Source organism: Jaculus jaculus, chromosome 13 (assembly GCF_020740685.1).
Source record: "Jaculus jaculus isolate mJacJac1 chromosome 13, mJacJac1.mat.Y.cur, whole genome shotgun sequence".
Lineage (NCBI taxonomy): Eukaryota > Metazoa > Chordata > Mammalia > Rodentia > Dipodidae > Jaculus > Jaculus jaculus.
In genome coordinates, this window is record NC_059114.1 from 74256545 (window position 1) to 74277491 (window position 20947).

General features: G+C 47.3%; 1 protein-coding gene across 2 annotated transcripts in view; it reads left to right on the forward strand.

Annotated features, from left to right (window-relative positions):
* Positions 1–1729: 1729 nt before the first annotated feature.
* Positions 1730–20947, forward strand: part of Mtmr12 (myotubularin related protein 12) — an 89166-nt gene continuing 69948 nt past the window's right edge. For both annotated transcript variants that reach the window (XM_045132648.1, XM_045132649.1), the window contains exon 1: positions 1730–1823. In XM_045132648.1, coding sequence (XP_044988583.1) covers positions 1743–1823 — 81 coding nt within the window. In that variant the 5' untranslated portion in view covers positions 1730–1742. The remainder of the gene's footprint in view (positions 1824–20947) is intronic.

Consider the following 20947-nt stretch of genomic DNA (forward strand, 5'->3'; position numbering starts at 1 on the left):
CTTTGTTATTTTTATGGCTTCACAGTATCTCACTGTACGGTTGCTCCATCATTTACCCAGTCCATCCCTACTGGTGGACATTTAAACTGCTTCTAATCTGTTGTTGCAAAAATGACAATTACTAGCTGGGTGTGCAGGTGAAGACCTGTGATCCCAGCGCTTGGGAGGTGGAAGCAGGAGAATTAGAAGTTCAAGGTCGCCACCATCATCTTCCAAGTTTTATATTGGAGGGGATGTGGGAAGGGGGAGGACGCGAAGGCTGTTAGGTAACAGAAGCACAGTGCCCAACACTTGAAAGATTAACTGCAAATGCTTATCAGCGTTTCGCACTGGTGTCAGGGGAACTTCCTGACAACTGCATCCTGTCTTATTCATCCACGCCTAACGCATGGCGCTTTGTGTCAAAAGGGCAATTTTCTTTTCTTTTTTTTTTTTTTCCCAAGGTCTCGCACACACTAAGCAAGAGCTCTACCAGAGCACTTGAAGTGGATTTTATTTGCAATCTTGGCTTTAAGTGAGGGGTTTGTCAGCAACATGGGAGAGAAGATAAAATTAGTCTCTTAAGGGCTTTTCATATTGTACCGCTTAGAAAAACAACGGAACAAAAAGTTTGGAATATTTGGGCTGGAGAGATGGCTCAGCGGTTACAGGTACTTGCAAAGCCAGGTGGCCCACATCCAAAGGCACTTGCTGGCAAAGCCTGACCACCCAAGTTCAATTCCCCAGTACCCTCATGAGGTCAAATGCACAAAGTGGCTCATTGCATATGGGGTTCGTTTTCCGTGGCTGGAGACCCTGGAGCCTTAAAAAAAATAAAATGAAGTTGGCAAAAGAGATTTTATGATCATTTCAAGCTACTTTCATTTTTTTCTTCTTTAAAAATCATGTTTATTTATTTGAGAGAAATAGACAAAGAGAATGGGTACACCAGGGTCTTTAGCCACTGCAAAGGAACTCCAGACACATTCGCTTCCTTGCGCATCTGGCTTATGTGGTTACTGGGGAATCGAACCTGGGTCCTTAGGCTTCGCAGGCAAGCGCCTTAACCGCTAAGAATCTCTGCAGCCCCTCTTTCACTTTTTTTTGGTGGGGGGGCTTTTCGAGGTAGGGTCTCATTGTCGCCCAGGCTGACCTGGAATTCACTATGTAGTCTCAGGGTGGCCTCGAATTCATGGTGATCCTCCTACCACTGCCTCCCGAGTGTTGGGATTAAAGGCATGCGCCACCACGCCGGGCTTTCAGCCCACTTTTGGACATTATTCTAATGCAAAGAGCCGATGAAAAGGGAGTAACGACTGCACAGCTACCCACAACTCAGTGACCGCAGGACCATTGGACGACGGCGATATTCTCACCGCCCAATCGCCGCGAAGTCCGGAGAGAACGCTCTTTGGATTGGTTAAAGCAAATATGTCTTCAGGCAGGGAGGGGCACGGGCTCGGTAGGGCTTCCGACCAATCAGAGGACGCCTGGGGGGCGGGTCCTGTGTAATAGGACCAATCACCGAGGCCACAGCCTACCGTCGCGCGGCGAGGGGGTGTGGCCTCGTGCTCCCCGGCCGGTGGGCGGAGCGAGCGGTGTGTCAGCTCGGAGCCGGATGCGGGCGGCGCCGTGCTCGGCGCGGCCCTAGGGATGGGCGGAGCCCGGGCCGCCAGTGCTAGTGGCCGCGGCCACAGCCGGAGCCCGAGGCCGAGACCGATCTCCCGCACGGCGCGCGCGCGCTGGCCTCCCAGGGCGGCGTTATGCTGGGCAAAGGGGTGGTGGGCGGCGGCGGCGGCACCAAGGCGCCCAAGCCTTCCTTCGTGTCGTACGTGCGCCCCGAGGTGAGTGCTCCGGGTCCGGTCGGGGCCAGGGGGCCCCGAGCTCCGTCCCTGCGGCGGCCCGGGCGCTTCCTGCCCGTGTGCCGGGTGGGGCGAGGCGGCAGGACGCACCGGGGCCTCCCCGGGACCGCTCCGGCGGGGACGGCAGGTGTCGTAGTGCGGAGCTCCGACTCCCGGGGTCACCCGGCGGGGGAGTGGGGGGAAAGAGGCCCGAGCCGGGACAGTCGTTGCGGCCCGGGGGCGTCCGGGCGCTGTGGGATGCGGGCACGGCTGGGAGGAGAAGGGCTGCGGAGTGAGTCTGCCCTGGACCTCGTCCGCCACCCTGGAGAGCTCGCCTGTCCCTGTGGCTGGCTTTGACTAGCGTGCCATTGGATGCTGCGAGCGGGATGCGGTGCTCTGCCTCCCCATCACTGCGGCGGTGGGGGCGGGGGGCGGCCCCGGCCAGCCTCGGTCACTTTCTGCCTGTCCCCGGTGGATTCCTCTGTCGCTCCCGAAACCCCTTTCGTCTCTCCTCTTCTTGAAATCCATCTGCAGTTTTGCTATCAAGAAGTTCATTCATTCAGAAAATCCTAGATGAGCTCCTACTGTGTGCCAGGCGCGGTTCTAAACGCCTGTGCTCGACATCCGGGAAACAGAGACAAAGCTCCTGTTACTCTGGGAACTCATGTAGAGGCAAGAATAGAAGCTGGATAAACTGTAGAAAGAACATAGAAGTACGTTGTATGATAAAGGGGATGATGGGAGAGAAAAGGCATCCTTTTCATCATTGGGAAAGATGGCATTTGAGCCTCTTGAAAAATGGGAGAGGGGCCCTGGAAAGATGGTTTAGCGGTTAAGGTGCATGCCTGCCAAGCCTAAGGACCCAGATTCTCCAGGTCCTACGTTAGCCAGATGCATCAGGTGGCGCCTGCATCTGGAGTTCGTTTGCAGCTACAGGCCTGTGGCGTTCCCTCTCTCCCTCTTTCTCTGTCCTTCTCTCAGTCTCTAATAAATAAATAAAAATAAGCCGAGCGTGGTGGCGCACGCCTTTAATCCCAGCACTTGGGAGGCAGAGGTAGGAGGGTCGCCGTGAGTTTGAGGCCATCCTGACACTACAGAGTGAATTCCTGGTCAGCTTGGGCTAGAGTGAGACCATACCTTGAAAAACCAAATAAAATAAAAGTAAATCAGAAAAATCAAAAAATGGGGGAGATCTGGGAAGAGTGGTCCAGGTAGGGGCCCTGCCCAGGCGAAGGCTGCTGGGGGTAGTGGTGGTGGTGGTGGGTGTGTCTGGAGGCCCAGAAGAAGCTAGCATTGCAAACCCCGCGGTGGGTTACAAGACAGCACCGATTGGAGGTTAGATCAGAACTCAAGCAGTAGCTTTCAGTCTTTTTATCAATGCCTAGTTAATGATGCCCTCTTGTTTTTAGATTTGCAAAGTATTTTCTTTCTCTGCTCCTTTTATCAGTAGCTCCCAGGTGCATTGCTAAATTCATGGTCCTCCTCCGGTATCTCTCCCATATCCCCCCCCACCACCACCCCATGTAGGGTCACACGGTAGCTCAGGCTGACCTGGAATTCATTATGTAGACTCAGGATGGCCTTGAACTCGGCAATCCTTCTACCTCTGCCTCTGGAGTGCTAGGATTAAAGGTGTGGCCCACCACACCTGGCTCTCCCGTTTCTTTTCATGTCTAAAACAGAAGACAGGTGGATGGAGGACAAGAAATCAGAGATCTGGGTCCTGCAGCCTTTGCATATGTTTCTTAAAAACAAGCAATCTTGGGCTGGAGGGATGGTTTAGCGGTTAAGGCACTTGCCTGTAAGGTCAAAGGACAGATGCACAAGGTGGCTCATGCTTCTGGAGTTCCTGTGCAGCAGCTGAAGGCCCTGGGGTGCCCATTCTTTCTCTATCTTCCTGTCTCTAAATAAATAAATTAAATAAATAAACAAGAGATTTGCGAGACTTGGTGGCACAGGCCTCTCATCCAGCACTCAGGAGGCTGGGGTAGGAGGATCTACTTAAATTCAAGGCCAGTCTGGGCCCACAGAGTGAGTTCCAGGTCAGCCTGGGCTAGAGTGAGACCAATCTTCAAAACAAACAAACAAACAAAAAGATCTGTGCTCTGTGGAGAGTACTCTTGAAATGGATCCTATTTTTAGACCTAATTTTCAAATATAAACCACTTCCTCTGTCAGCCCCTGATGGATGCAGGGTCATCTTAATGTTTTCAGCAGGCTTCCTTTGTATCTTCTCATGTAAGTAATAGGGCTCTCTCTCTTGGTTTTCCGAGGTAGGGTCTCACTTCAGTCCAGACTGATCTGGAATTCACTATGTAGTCTCAGCTTCCTACCTCTGCCTCCCAAGTGCCGGACGCTGCTCCACACCAGGCTTTCTAAGTCTTTTTTGGTTGGAAGCCTGGTTGGAAGATAACTGATCTTTAACCTTTCCTCTTCAGTGGGATTAAACTACAAGTGGAAAGGCTTCTGAAATGTGGCCAGAGTTCAAGAATGTTAAAAATCCTTCACCTCCAAATGCACAGCATGTAATGAGACATACTGTCACTCTTCCCCCACAGGATCTTACATATTTTCTTTGAGGGATATCTAGGGAAGGGGGATGGTTCAGCCTACAGTGATCATATTTTTTTCAGGTCCTTCTATTTGGCAGGTTTTTATTTTTTCGTGTGTAAAAATAATGCCTTGCAGATGCTATGCTTCTGACTCTAAAAATATTTTGTAAGAGGATAAAGCTCTCACCTAAATTGTACATGGTTTATTAAAAGATAATAGTAGGAGGAGGTGAGAAAGTGATTTATTTTTCAGTAGACATCACATTGTGGGAAGCTGCATTGAGGCATTGCTTTTGTACCTCAGAGCCATCCAGAGGAAGAAGTCCCTTTTTTTCATTTTAGCCCCCAACAGATGGTTTTTCTCTAGTCTCAAGGTGGCTTCGAACTCATGGTGATCCTCCTACCTCTGCCTCCAAAGTGCTGGGATTAAAGGCATGCATTTTTGTCTTTGAGGTAGGGTTTCACTTCACCCTAGCCCAGGCTGACCTGGAATTCACATGTAGCCAGGCGTGTGTGCATGTGTGTGTATGAGTGTGCCAGGGTCTCTTGCTGCTATATTGAATGTTTGTGTCCAGCTTTATGAGGGTGACTGAGGAATTAAACCCAGCAAATACCTTTAAGCCACTGAGGCATCTCTTCAGGCCTATAGGCTGGCTTTGAACTCACAGTGATTCTACTATCTTAGTAGCCTTCTGCGAACTGGGATTAAAGGCATGTGCCCCCATGCCCAATGACACTTATTTTTTTTTTGTTTTTTTTTTTTGAGGTAGGGTCCCACTCTAGCCCAGGCTGACCTGGAATTCACTATGGAGTCTCAGGGTGGCCTCGAACTCATGGCAATCCTCCTACCCCTGCCTCCCGAGTGCTGGGATTAAAGGTGTGCGCCACCACTCCCAGCTCCCAATGACAGTTTTTAACCTGTGTATGTGTGTGTGAGAGAGAGAGAGAGAATGGGTGCGTGTGTGGAGTTCAAAGAACAACTTTAGCTGTTGGTCCTTGCCTTCTTGAGGCTGGAGGTCATTGATGGTGACTGAACAGGCCATCAACGAATATTAATAGTTCTTCCTAAAACAATCACTTTCTTAGCTGTGGCTTTAGCCTGATGATCTGTCCAGAGCTTCCGCTTTTTCTCTCCTGCATGTGCTTCCTGCGGCATCTCCCTGGGTCAGCTCCAACACCACACAACTTGTTTTTTTTTTTTAATTTATTAATTTTTTATTTTTATTTTTGATTTTTCGACGTAGGGTCTCACTCTGGTCCAGGGTGACCTGGAATTAACTATTGTAGTCTCAGGGTGGCCTCAAACTCATGGCAATCATCCAACCTTTGCCTCCCAAGTGCTGGGATTAAAGGCGTGTGTCACCACGCCCAGCTATTTATTTATTTATTTGATATAGTGAGAGAAAGAGGCAGACACACACACACACATACACACCCACACACACGCTCGCGTGCGCACGCACGCACGCGCACACACACACAGACCAAGAATGGGCACACCAGGGCCTCCAGCCACTACAAAGGAACTCCAGATGCATGTTCTACCTTGTGCATCTGGCTAACGTAGGTTGTGGGGAATTGAACTAAAGTCCTTTGGCTTTGCAGGCAAATGCTTTTAACTGGTAAGCCATTTCTCCAGCCCTGAAGCACAAGGCTGTGCAAGCGGTACTTTGTGCGGTCTGATCAAACAGCTGTGGCTTGCACAGCCATCCTCCTAGGGTCAGATACACCTCCCTCCCTGCCTCCACCTCTCATGTTAGGCAGGGCTCTCGGGGATGGAGACTTTGGTCCGAGGTAGAGCTGTAGCATAGGCAAGACCCAGGCTTTCATTTCCAGCACCGAAAGGCAGAGAGGAAGGAGGACTATGTCACGATCTTGGGATGTGAGAACCATATAGTTAAAAGTTTAAAGTTCTCAGGCCTGGCGTGGTGTTGCGTGCATTTAATCTAGCACTCAGGAGGCAGAGGTTGGTGGATCACTGTGAGTTACTACATAGTGCATTCCAGGTTAGCCTGGGCTAGAGAGCAAGACCCTATCTCGAAACCCCTCCCCCAAACAAAATTTTTTTTTTAAATTTTTTATTTATGTATTTGAGAGCGACAGACACAGAGAGAAAGACAGATAGAGGAAGAGAGAGAGAATGGGCGCGCCAGGGCTTCCAGCCTCTGCAAACGAACTCCAGACGCGTGCGCCCCCTTGTGCATCTGGCTAACGTGGGACCTGGGGAACCGAACCTCGAACCGGGGTCCTTAGGCTTCACAGACAAGCGCTTAACCGCTAAGCCATCTCTCCAGCCCAAATAAAAATTTTTTAGACTTCTCTCTCTTTCTCTGAACATCATCAGCAGGGTATTGGATGTATGTGGAATATTTTTGCATGGAACATCTGTGGGAGACAGCGTTCTTTAGAATCTGATTTTCAGGGCTAATGTTTTTTTTTCCCTCAGGGCTAATTTTTTTAGGTAGGGTTTCATTCTAGCTCGGGCTGACCTGGAATTCACTATGCAGTCTCAGTGTAGCCTCGAACTCACAGTGATCTGCCTCTGCCTCCCAAGCGCTGGGATTAAAGGCGAATACCACCATTTCCGGCTTTTATTTATTTATTTATTTTTTTTTTTTTTTGAGGTAGGGTCTCATTCTAGTCCAGGCCGATGTGGAATTAACTCTGTGGTCCCAGGCTAGCCTTGACCTCCCACCCATCCTCCTACGTCAGCCTCCTGAGTGCTAGGATCAAACCTTACTATGATAAAAGTAACTGTAACAAAGCTAGAGTGATACTTGGGGAGTTTAGAAAAATAAAGCTAATTTTAACTATGGTACCACAAATACAGTAGCCATTCACTTTTATTTTTTTGGTTTTCTGAAGTAGGGTTTCACCCTAGCTCAGGCTGACCTGGAATTCACTATGTAGTCTCAGGGTGGCCTTGAACTCACAGTGATCCTCCCACCTCTGCCCACTGAGTGCTGGGATTAAAGGCATATGCCACCACGCCCGGCTGTGATTCCACTTTTGAGTATGTCAAGTGGCTTCATCCATGCACGTGTGGCATGTGTAAGAGTTTCCGGACAGCACGTGGTGTCAAGTTTGAAGATGGCTCTGTTGATCTGTAGTGTCAGAGCATAGACTTTGAGTCTTTTCCAGCCAGGGAGCCACCCTTGTGTTTCCCATCCGTTGGTTTGCAGCTTTGACATGAGTGATAAAGTCAGTTCAGGGAAGGATTGGAGCCGCATCCCTGGCCTGTGGAGACTTACATGAAGTTCAATAAATAGTAGAGGTGGATGTTCGAGAGATTGAGCTTTGATCACATACATCTTCCATATTGGTAAAGCAAAGTCTTAGTCTAACAACCCGAGTTTGCTCACACTGAGATAGGTTTTATGGTGGACGGGAGTCATATAAAAATGCTTCATAAATCTTCAGGAATCATTTAAGAGGCTTATGCTTTACTGACTGAGCTAGCTGGGAAGCTAGGAGTCGTTGAAAACAAACTTACTTACATGAGACTTCTTGTGTCATGGAGCCCAGGCTAGTCTCAAATGCTTTAAAAATGTTTTATTAGGGCTGGAGGGATGGCTTAGTGGTTAAGGCATTTGCCTGCAAAGCCAAAGGACCCAGGTTCAATTCCCCAGGACCACGTTAGCCAGATGTACAAGGGGTTGCACATATCTGGAGTTCGTTTGCAGTGGCTGGAGGCCCTGGGGCACCCATTCTCTCCCTCTTTCTCCCTCTTTCTGTGTCAAATAAATAAATAAAAACAAAAGATATTTAAAAGTATTTTATTGCTGGGCATGGTGGCACGTGCCTTTAATCCCAGCACTCAGGAGGCAGAGGTTAGGTTAGGTTAGGTTATTAGTTTATTTGAGAGAGAGGTAGAAAGAAGCAGAGAGAGAGAGGGAGGAAGGGAAAGAGAGGGAGGAAGGGGGGAGGGAGAATGGGCATGCCAGGTCCTCCAGCCACTGCAAATGAACTCAGATGCATGCACTTACTTGGGTCCTGGAGAGTTGAACTGGATCCTTTGGCTTTGCAGGCAAACACCTTAACTGCTAAGCCATCTGTCTAGCCCAAATCTTATTTATTTATTTGAATAAGAGATTATGGGTGTGCCTGGGCCTCTTGTTGCTGCAGATGAACTCCAGACATGTGTGCCAGACTTTACATGGATACTAGTGAATTGAATTTAGGCCAGCAGACTTTGTAAGCAAACTCCTTTCACCGCTAAGCAATCTCCCCAGCCCAATAATAACAATAATAATTTTTTTAAGTAGGGTCTTGCTGTAGCCCAGGCTGACCTGGAATTCATTATGTTTTGAACTCACAGTGATCCACCCACCTGTGCCTCTTGAATGCTAGGATCAAAGGTATGCGCCTCCACACCTGGCTCCAAGAATAATTCTTTGAGAATGTCTTAATTTTCTGTTGTTTTGGGAGGGAGATAAAAAGATGTAGAAGTGGAGATGTTCTCTAGGAGGAAGTCAGGCTATCAGCCAGGTGGAAGGACTCAAAGGCATCACACTGCACACCTTTGGGTCACAACTCTTAAGGACAACAAAACTTTGTCAGTGCCAGCTGAGGATAAGGACAGTTACTTAAACCTTAGGTTTTTTTTTTTTTTAAATATTTTAATTTATTTACTTGAGAAAGAAATAAGCAGAGAGAGAGAATGGGTACACCAGGGCCTCTAGCTACTGAAAATGAACTCCAGACGCATGTGCCACCTTGCGCAGCTGGCTTACCTAGGTCTGTAGGCTACTCAGGCAAGCGCCTTAACCACTGAGCTATCTCTCCAGCCCGTCTCAGCTGTTTACTCCCTGAACATTTGGAATGGTGATAGCACACATCTTGTACCACAAGTATGTGTGAACATTTATGATTGTTAACTGTGATTGTGCATGCAAAGCCTTTGGCAAGGTAATTGGCATATAGCCTTCAATAAACCATAGACTCTTATTCTCAAGTCGGCTCAGAGTCAGGAGGAGGGCATCATAAAGTACTTAATCAGGAATCTTAGCTACAGAACTCTTTCTCTGCTAAGTGGCAATGAGTGGAGTATTTTGTTGGGGTTGTTGTCATGGTGTCATGCCAGGAAAGTTCACTGGGTGGTAACTCTTTCTTGGAATATTTTTCACTATCTCTAGAAGTTTCTTTTCCTCTTTTCCTTGTTCCTTCATACATTTGAGAATGATTAAATTTAAAACTCCAACCTAGTGAAAACTGTTCACTGTTAGATTTTTCCTTTTCCTTTCTTTTTTTATTTTTGGTTTTTTGAGGTAGGGTCTCACTCTAGCCCAGGTTGATCTGGAATTCACTACTCGAACGCGTAGCGATCCTCCTACCTCTGCCACCTCCTGATTGCTGGTATTACAGGTGAGGGCCACCACACCTGGCTAGCTTTTTGTTAACCTTTGGCCTCTGACATCGGGCTGGTTTCATTGTGTGGACTTTGTTTTCTTTTTCCCTCGTTTCTAACGGGCCTTTCTATCAAAGACCAGGTTTTGTCCATTCATCATGTGTTGAATGATTCATTTAGGATATTAGTGAATTATAATTAGCCTGAGGAAAACAGAATCATCTTTGAGAGTAATAACTTTATTTCAAATACGTTTGTGAGACTGTTTTGGTTACATATTTATTTAAATGCCTTTCCATAAATAATACCAATTTCTCTTCTTTTGGTTTTTGGGCTGGGGTCTCACTGTAACCCATGCTGACTTGGAATTCACTATGTAGTCTCAGGCTGGCCTCAAACTCAAGGCAATCCTACTTCTCTGCCTCCAGAGTGCTAGGATTAAAGGTATGTACCACTGTGCCTAGTGCTTTTTAAAATTAATATTTTATTTATTTATTTATTTATTTATTTATTTATTTATTTATTTGAGAGGGAATGAACATGGGTGCATGTTCCAAAAGCAGGGGCTAGAGCGATGGCTTAGTGGTTAAGGCACTTGCCTGCAAAGTCGAAGTACCCAGGTTTGGTTCCCCAGGACCCATGCCAGATGCACAACATGGCGCATACATCTGGAGTTCGTTTGGCCAGATGTCCTGGTGTACCCATTCTTTCTCTCTCCCTCCCTCTCTCTCTGTCTGCCTCTTTCTGAAATAAATAAATAAAAATTCCAGACACATACACCATCCGGTTTTACATAGGTACAGGGGAATCAAACCCAAACCATCCGGCTTTGTAAGCAAATGCCTTTAACTGCTGAGTCATCTTTCCAGCCCCACTGGTGCTTTTTTTTTTTTTTAAGACTTAGACTTTACTGGGTTAAGGGAAGGAAAGGTACAGAGAGCTGCTGCCATTGGAAGGCAGGAGGGGTAGAGAGCCCATGTGGGAGCAGGGATCTGTACTGATCTCACCAGAGCTAGGGCCTGGAAGCTCAGGAGAGGCAAAAAGCCAAAACAGCCCTTATGGCTGGGCGTGGTGACACACGCCTTTAATCCCAGCACATGGGAGGCCGAGGTTGGAGGATTGCTGTGAGTGTGAGGCCAGCTTGGGCTACAGCAAGACCCACCTGAAGAAAAAGGACTCTTTCTGGGTGGCAGGCACACCCTGGAGGGACAGGAACACGGCTGGAACACAGAGACAGCTGAGAAGCAAATCAACTACAGTGGGAATTTGGGATGGGAAGAGATACCATAGGATCATGAAAACACCTTCGATTCTGGAGGTTTCCAATTCTGGTTCAGCCACTTGGTGGTAATGACTTCACTTCTCTGATATGTCTCCTCTGTGACATGTGGTGACTTTCTTACAGGTTTATTTTGAGGATGAGAAGAAAAATTATGGCTCAGGACCAGGCATGTTGGCAGATGGCCCACAGCTACTATATTCTCTTATTAATAATGCCTTCAACTGGAAGAGGTTTTATTTTTTATTTTTATTTTTATTTTTGTTTTGTTTTTCAAGGTAGGGTCTCACTCTATCTCTCAGGCTGACCTGGAATTCACTGCGTAGTCACAGGGTGGCCTCAAACTCACTGTGATCCTCCTACCTCTGCCTCCCCAGTGCTGGGATTAAAGGCGCGCGTCACCACACCTGGCTGGAAGAGGTTAAATTTGATAAACATTTTTAAAAATGTATTTAATTGGAAGCAGAGAGAGATGGAAGGGGAGACAATGGATGTGCCTCCAGCAGCTGCAAACTCCAGATGCATGAGCCACTTTGTGAATCTGCTTTACATGGGAACTGGGGAATCGAACTCAAGTTGTTAGGCTTTGCACACAAGTGCCTTAACCACTGAGCACTCTAGCCCTTCCTTTTTAAAAAAATGTTTTTAGGTAGGGTTTCACTATAGCCCAGGCTATGACCTGGAATTCATTATGTAGTCTCAGGGTGGCCTCAAACTCATGGCAATTTTCCTACCTCTGCCTCCCGAGTGCTGGGATTAAAGGCGTGTACCACCACGCCTGACTTTTTTCTAGTTTTTTGAGGCAGGGCCTCACCCTAGCCCAGGCTGACCTGAAATTTGCTACGTCTCAGGCTGGCCTCGAACTCCTAGTGGTGGTCCTCCCTCTGCCTCTCGAGTGCTGGGATGAAAGGTGTGCGCCACCACACATGGCTTTGATCAACATTTGTGTATCTACCTGCCACTTGCTAAGCACTAGATTAAAATTCGGAATCCCGGCTGGAGAGATGGCTTAGCACTTAAGTTGCTTGCCTGTGAAGCATAAGGACCCAGGTTCAACTATCCAGATCTCATATAAGCCAGATGCACGAGAGAGCAAACATGTCTGGAGTTCAGTTGCTGTGGCTGGAGGCCCTGGCGCGCCAATTCTCTTTTTCCCCCCTCCTTGCTGTTTCATTAAGGCGTATGACAGCACACCCAGCCAAACAAAAAAGAATCGAAAGATACAGTGGGCACATGGGCGCTTCATGCTCTGTTGGGCACACAGCTGGCTCTAATACACGGAGGTAGGTGCTGCTACTGAAGAGGGGTGTGCCCAGAACGCTCAGCACTAAGGAGTGCCTGTGCACGGTCCTCAGCAGCAGGGAGCTCATGCGAAGGCTGTGTAGGTCAGCCTTATGGTGGGATTTGGTGTGGGACCGACGGGTAATAATGACATGCAGACAAGAGAGTCAGCCCCCAAAGCTCATAGGTATCTTGGGACTGGATAGTTGTTGGAGCATCTGTCCCCATCGTTTGTGAATGACAGTAAGAGAAGTATTTTTCTTTTGTTTTTGTTTTCTTTTTGTCTTTTGAGATAGGGGCTTTCTCTAGCCCAGGCTGACCTAGAATTCACTATGTAGTCTAAGGGTGGCCTTGAACTCACAGTGACCCTCTTACCTCTGCCTTCTTAGTGCTGGGATTAAAGGCGTGCACCCACCATACCGGCTTTTTTTTTTAATGCTATTTCTTGGCAACTTCCATAAATAAAAACAATATACCATGATCATAGTCCCCTCTTACCACCCTCCTGTTGCCCCTTCCCACCTTCCACTGAATTCCTTCTTTCCATTCTTTCCAAGTATTCTCTCTCCTATGTCTGTGTGTATATATTTAATATTCTTTTATTTATTTATTTATTTGAGAGAGAGAAAGTCATGAGCTCACAGTGGCTGATGCTACCTACAGAGACCTGCATAATAGAGGAGAGAAATGATGGCATCAAAATAGGAGGGCTGGAGAGATGGCTCAGCAGTTAAGGCGCTTGCCTGTAAAGTGGCACATGTGTCTGGAGTTTGTTTGCATCTGGCTTACATGGGTACTGGGGAATCGAACCTGGGTGGTTAGGCCTTGCAGGCAGTGGCTTAACTGCTGAGCCATCTCTCCAGGCCCACATGCTTTAGCTTTGATTGATTGTAAGGCAGTGACAGCCCTGTAGCTGCCATCTGACACCTTTCTTCTGGCACGTGTACACGTCTCAGGAGGACTGTCTTTACGTGTGATATAGTTTGTTAAGAGCATGGCTTTGGAATGAGCCAGAGTGCTGCTTGCCATCTCCTGACCTGCAAAATGGGAATAATATCAGTACTATCTAGTTCATAAAGTACTGTTAGTGTTATGTGAAGTGATTCCTAGAAGGCTGTTAATACCTGGCATGTGCTGATGTTTTTGCTTACACTGACTTAGTTACTGGTGCTGGGGATTGAGCCTGGGCTTTTTGCATGCCAGGCAGGCAATCTCCAGATGCATGTGCTGTTGGTGCATTTGGCTTCACGTGGGTACTGAAGAATTGCACCTGAGCTGGCGGGCTTGGCACGCAAGCAGCTTGAACCACGGAGCCATGTCCCTTGTGAGGCTCTTTTTCTTTGTATCTCTTGGTGTGTGTGTGTGTGTGTGTGTGTGTGTGTGTGTGTGTGTGTGTGTGTTAATTATATTGGGTCTTCCGTGTGAACTCTGACTCCACAGTCTATGTCCTGTAATCATCTTTGGCCTTAGTTTCTTTGTGCTAAGATAGCCCTTTTACCTATCACTGTGAAAGTTAGTTGTTAACCCAGTCCTGGATGCCCGGAGCTCAGCTGCTCCCCTGGGATGTGTCTCTAGCCACCCTGTGCCCACCAGCAGCTAGCTCCATGTTCCTTGGAGCCTGCTGCCCTTCCTTGTGGGTGAGGCTCACAGAGCACAAGAGAACCAAACCAGTTAATTGCAGAGGCCATGCCTGTGGGCTCTTAGGCTTACATTGGTATTTAGGTCTTAGCATTTTTCTCTGACCTGAACTGCTTGGCTCGTTAAGAAGTGTGAATGAGCCAGGCGTGGTGGCGCACATCTTTAATCCCAGCACTCGGGAGGCAGAGGTAGGAGGATCGCCATGAGTTCAAGGCCACCCTGAGGCTACATAGTGAATTCCAGGTCAGTCTGGGGCAAAGTGAGACCTTACCTCAAAAAACCAAAAAAAGAAGAAGAAGTGTGAATAAGTTAAAATTATTTATTTAGAGAGAGGATATGATATGGATGCTCCAAGCCTCTTGCCACTGCAAATGAACCCCGACGCTTGCATCACTTTTGTACCTGACTTACGTGGATGGTTTGGGAATGGAACCCTGGCCAGCAGGCTTTGCAGGCAGCACCTTTAACTGTTGATCCCTAACCCTGAATGAGTAACTTTTTCACTGACTTCAATAAAATGCTGAGCTGCCAGAAAGAGTAATGGATTTTGTGTGTATTCCAATGAGCAGTGACTTACTTAAAAAAAAAAAAAATAGGGTGCTGGAGAGATGGCTTAGCAATTAAGGCACTCGCCCGCAAAGCCTAATGACCCAGGGTCAAGCTCCCAGTTCCCATGTAGGCCAGATGCACAAAGTGGCGCATATATCTGGAGTTTGTTTGCAGTGGCTAGAGGCGCTGGCATGCCTACACACTCCCCCCCCCAATCTGCTTGCAAATAAATAAATAAAATACTCTTTGTTTTTCAAAGTAGGGTCTCACTCTAGCCCTGGGTGACCTAAACTTCACTGTGTATTCTCAGGGTGGCCTTGAACTCACAGCGGTTCTCCTACCTCTTTCTCCCAAGTGCTGGGATTAAAGGTGTGCGCCACCACGCACAGCAAAAGAAGGATTTTAAATGGCCTCCTGAGTAAGTGTTGTTTTGCTATCAGAATAGTGCTTTGTCATAGGTCCTTCTCAAGCTGGACATGGAGGCTCACCTCTAATTCCAGCACCTAGGTATGAGGATTGCCCTGAATTCAAGACCAGCATGGGCTATGGAGTAAGTTCCAGGCCAGCCTGAGCTACAGTGAGACCCTGCTTAAAAAATAAAATAAAAGGGCTGGAAAGATGGCTTAGTGGTTAAGGCGTTTACCTGCAAAGCCAAAGGACCCAGGTTCAATTCCCCATGACCCACGTTAGCCAGATGCACAAGGGGCATATGCATCTGGAGTTCGTTTGCAGTGGCTGGAGGCCCTGGCATGCCCATTCTCTCTCTCTCTCTCTCTCTCTCTCTCTCTCTGTCTCTCTCTGTCAAATAAGAATAAAAATTTTTAAAGTTATTTTTAAAATAAATAAATAAATAAAAGATCTCGTGGAAAATGTTAATAAAAATTAAAAAAAAAAAGATCCATGACAGTTTAATTGCCCCAGAAATGAAAATTTCTTTTTTCTTTGGTTTCCTGTTTGTGTAGACAGTGGCAAATTTAGCTGAAACTAGTCTTGAAGATGTTATTATTAGATAAGAAAAAAAAGGCTTAAGGTTGGGGATTGCGATAAACACATTGTAAGTTTGGTTGTGCTGATGGTCATATAACTGTGTGAATGTCCTGAACACCACTTCAATACTTTATATTGTTAAACATCACAATAAACTGTAAGTGGGCAAATGGTGTGGTAAATGAAGTTTGTCTTAAAGCTTTTTTTTTTTTTTTTTAATTTATTTTTTATTTGAGAGCGACAGACACAGAGAAAGACAGATAGAGGGAGAGAGAGAGAGAATGGGCGTACCAGGGCTTCCAGCCTGTGCAAACGAACTCCAGATGCGTGCGCCCCCTTGTGCATCTGGCTAACATGGGACCTGGGGAACTGAGCCTCGAACCAGGGTCCTTAGGCTTTACAGGCAAGCACTTAACCACTAAGCCATCTCTCCAGCCCATCTTAAAGCTTTTTACAAAAACAAGAGTTTAAGGATCATGATTACTAAAGCTAGTATCAGGAAAGGTAGGTTGATAGCTTTGCCCTGTGTTTGCCTGTAAGAACCTAGGGCATATTTAGCCTCTTGAAGCTAGAGCGACATTGCTCTTTCCTGTGAAGTGGGACAAAAATACCTTACAGCTGGGCTGGAGAGATGCTTAGCGATTAAGAGCTTGCCTGTGAAGCCGAAGGACCCCGGTTCGAGGCTCGATTCTCCAGGACTCACGTTAGCCAGATGCACAAGGGGGCGCACGCGTCTGGAGTTCGTTTGCAGTGGCTGGAAGCCCTGGAGCGCCCATTCTCTCTCTCTCCCTCTATCTGCCTCTTTCTCTCTGTCACTCTCAAATAAATAAATAAAGATGAACAAAAAAAATTTAATATTTTTAATTTAATACCTTATATCAGGTTGTCAGGATAAATGAGGACCTCTGGAAGTGGACCCTGGAAAACTTACATTTTGATGCACATCTTTTTAAAAAACTATTTTATGGGCTGGAGAGATGGCTTAGCGGTTAAGCGCTTGCCTGTGAAGCCTAAGGACCCCAGTTCGAGGCTCAATTCCCCAGGACCCACATTAGCCAGATGCACAAGGGGGCTCACATGTCTGGAGTTCATTTGCAGTGCTGGAGGCCTTGGCATGCCCATTCCCTCTCTCTCTCTCTCTCTCTCTGCCTCTTTCTCTCTGTTGCTATCAAATAAATAAATAAAAATAAGCAAAGAAAAAACTATTTTGTTTATTCATTTATTTGAGAGAAAGAGAAAGAGGGAAGCAGGTAAAGATAGAGAAAATGGGTGTGCCAGGGCCTCTAGCCACTGCAAACGAATTCCAGACGCATGTGCCCCCTTGTGCATCTGGCTTATGTGGGTCCTGGGGAATCGAAGGGGGGTCCTTAGGCTTCACAGCAAACGCCTTAACCGCTAAGCCATCTCCCCAGCCCTTGATGCACATCTTTGTGTATAACAAATGCTAAGTTTGAAATGCTTTCTGGAGTTTCCAGCCTGCCCTGGAGTGAAGACTTCTCATGGCTGAGAACTGATTTGCGTAATGAGTAAACAGCAGAGCCTTAAAGACTAGGTACAGCAGTTACCTGTGTGGTCTGTTACCTTGAGCAAGACAGGGATTGTCAGTCAGCCTCTGCCTGCCTGCCTGGCTGCCTGCGGATGCTCTCTGTCAGTTCAGCCTGGAGTAATTGGTGCTTGCGGCTGCTGGGGGCAGGGAATAGTTAGTGGAGCCGAGCCTGATCAGCAGAAAGCCCTTACGCAGTCCTGCTTGCAGAGTTAAGAGCTTAGGATCTGGGAATCTGAGGGAGCCAGGCCTGTGGAAACTGCTCCAGAAACAAGACCTATGTCAAGTTCTAGCGCCCTAGACGTGCTCTGTGGATAGATCAGTCACACTGTCACCTGTATCAATGATGGGAAGAGGTCAGGTTTTAGAGTCTCACCTTGAATGATGCCCCTGCGCCATCATCAGTGACCCTAGAGGATATTTCCAAAAGCCAGGTAAGGCTGCAATGTGACAGTAATTAGGCTCCATCTGGTACTAATCATATCATTATTCAGCTTATCAAAGGAAGAGACTGACTTGGGCTCACATTTGGAGGGTCTAGTCCATGGTGGGTGGTCTTCGTTGCCTCTGGGCCTGTGGAGAGGCAGTTTTATTTTATTTTAATTTTTTATTTATTTTCATTTTTTTGATTTTTCAAGGTAGGGTCTCACTCTAGCCCAGGCTGACCTGGAATTCACTCTGTAGTCTCAGGGTGGCCTCGAGCTCACAGCGACCCTCCTACCCCTGCCACTCAAGTGCTGGGATTAAAGGTGGGTTCCATCACATCTGGCTTAAACAGACTTAATATTTTATTTATTTATTAGAGAGAAAGAGTTAGATAGAGAATAAGTGTGGGTGCACCAGGGCCTCCAGACACTGAAAACAAACTGAATGCATGTGCCACTTTGTGCATCTGGCTTATGTGGGTACTGGGGAATTGAACCTGGGTCCTTAAGCTTTGCAGGCAAGTGCCTGAACAAGCCATTTCTTTTTTTTTTTTTTTCCTCAATTTTTATTAACATTTTTTAAATAACATTTAAAAATTTATTTATTTATTTATTTGAGAGTGACAGAGAGGAGGAGAGAGAGAGAGACTGAGAGAGAGAGAGAAAGAATGGGCGCGCCAGGGCTTCCAGCCATTGCAAACGAACTCCAGACGCATGCGCCCCCTTGTGCATCTGGCTAACGTGGGTCCTGGGGAATTGAGCCTTGAACCGGGGTCCTTAGGCTTCACAGGCAAGCTCTTAACCGCTAAGCCATCTCTCCAGCCCTATTAACATTTTCCATGATTATAAAAAATATCCCATGGTAATACCCTCCCCCCCCTTTTCCCTTTGAAACTCCATTCTCCATCATATCCCCTCCCCATCTCAATCAGTCTCTCTTTTATTTTGATGTCATCTTTTCCTCCTCTTATGATGGACTTGTGTAGGTAGTGTCAGGCACTATGAGGTCACGGATATCCAGGCCATTTTATGTCTGGAGGGAGCACGTTGTAAGGAGTCCTACCCTTCCTTTGGCTCTTACATTCTTTCTGCCACTTCTTCCGCATTAGATCCTGAGCCTTGGAAGGTGTGATTGAGATGTTACTCAGTACTACAGTCACTTCTATCCAGCACTATGATACCTTCTGAGTCATCCCAAGGTCATTGCCATCTGAAAAGAGAAGATTCTCTACCCAAAGTGAGAGTAGCATTAACATAAGGGTATAAATATTGAGTAAGTGCTTACTGGGAAGTTTGATAAGCATAGTATATATGTTTTTCCAGACATCAACAGATGTTACATCCCTAGGGCTCATGACTACCCTTTATTTAAGTTTTCAGTATCAGGGATGTGTTCCCCCCCACCCAATGGACGGGCCTCCAGTCCAATTGGAGAGCAATTGGTTTCCACCATGACAGACGTGCCACTCTTGCACCCGTTGGCTCATTTGGCCTGGCTGGCAACAAGCCATTTCTACAACCCTCTTCCGCCTTCTTTAAATAAAAAAAATTTTTTTTGTTCATTTCTATTTATTTATTTGAGAGTGACGGGGGGGGGGGGCAGATAGAGAAAGAGAGAGAGAGAGAGAGAATGGGCACGCCAGGGCCTCCAGCCACTGCAAACGAACTCCAGACGCGTGTGCCCCCTTGTGCATCTGGCTAACATGGGTTCTGGGGAATCGAGCCTTGAACCGGGGTACTTAGGCTTCACAGACAAGTGCTTAACCACTAAGCCATCTCTCCAGGCTCCCCCCCCTTTTTTGTATGAGAGAAGGGGAGAGAGAAATGGCATGTTAGGGCCTCTAGCTACTGCAATTGAGCTCAGATGTGTTCACCTTGTGTGCATGCATCCTCTTGTATGTCTGGCTTACATGGGTTCTGGGGAGTTGAACCTGGGTCCTTGAGCTTCACAGGCAAGTGCCTTAGCTACTAAGCCATCTCTCCAGCCCACTTTTGTATTTTTTTCAGTCAGGGTCTTTCAGTGGCCGGAAGCTCACCTATCAGCCTCCACTGGCTGAGGCCCCAGGGGTCCTCCTGTCTCCGCCTCCCCAGTGCTGGCATTTCAAGCATGCTCCTGGCATTCTTACGTGGGTTCTGGGGACCAAACTCAGGTCCTCACGTTAGAGCAGCAAGCACTGTACTGACTGAGGTAACTCCCTAGCCCTGTTCTCAGGTACATAGTTTAGTAGATTTTGAATTTATTACCTGTCAGAGTTTAAATGCTAGGAGCTGAGGCTAAAAATTCATGAAGGTACAACCTAAGCCCTAAGTTTGCATCATTGGTTGACAAGATAGACTTAAGTACGAGGTCACTGCAATGCGGCGTCGAGTCCTTTAACGGCAGTGTAGGGTGAATGAGGTTTGGGCATCAGTGGTCTGGACAGGATGTTAGATGGACAAGGCTGCATCGGGTGGACCCAGTACATTCACACAGGGTCCACACAAGGCAATACTGGCAGTCACTGGAGCATACTGAGTGGCAAAGGGTGGTTGGCCTGAAGTAAGAATAACGGTAGGGAAGGATGGGCATGGGCACACAGGAAGCTGTTAACAAAGCAGAGCGTGGGGCTGGAGAGATGGCCTAGCAGTCAAGGTACTTGCCTATAAAGCCAAAGGACTCAGGTTCGATTCCCCAGGATCCAAGTAAGCCAGATGCACAAGGTGGCATATACATCTGGAGTTCATTTGCAGTGGCTGGATGCCCTGGCACACCCATTCCCTCTCTCTCTATCTGCTTCTTTCTTTGTTGCTCTCTTAAATAAATACATAAATAAATATCCTGCTTTTTTTCATCTTCAAGTGTTGGGATTTTGAAAAAAAAGAAAAAGCAGAGCATAAAGCTGGGCATGATGGCTCAGGCCTTTAATTCCAGCACTTGGGAGGCAGGTAGGAGGATCACTATGAGTTCAAGACCACCCTGAGACTACATAGTGAATTCCAGGTCAGCCTGGGCTAGACCCTACCTTGAAAAACAAAAAACAACATCATCCTCATCAAAGAAAAACCAGCGCACAGCACACGGGAGGCAGGGAACAGTGAAGAATGACTCCATGTTTCTGGTGTGACTAGTGGGTCATCCTGGGCCCACAAGTGACCCTTGTCAAGGGCTGGGGTTGGGAGAGGTGATGAAATTGGCTTTGAAGTACGGATTTGAAGAACCCAAGGGACATTCCAGTGCAGGTGTCCAGGGGACTGTTGGGGTGTCCAGGTTGGAGCTCTGTCAGTGAAGAGCTGGTTGGGGGTCATCAGCTGAACATATTGAAACATCTTGCATGCGAGTTCTTGTCCAGGGAGCACAGTGCTTAGGAGGGTAACAGAACCTGACCAGACAGGGGACTTGAGTAAGAGCAGCCTGACAGAGTATTGCCCTCTGCTCATTTTCAGGTCTCAGTATGACTCTTTGTGAGGGTGACAGTGTTCTTTAGCCCTTCCTGAAGCTGTGCGTGGGAACAGTGGTGCCTACCTGCAACCCTAGCCCTGCAGAGGC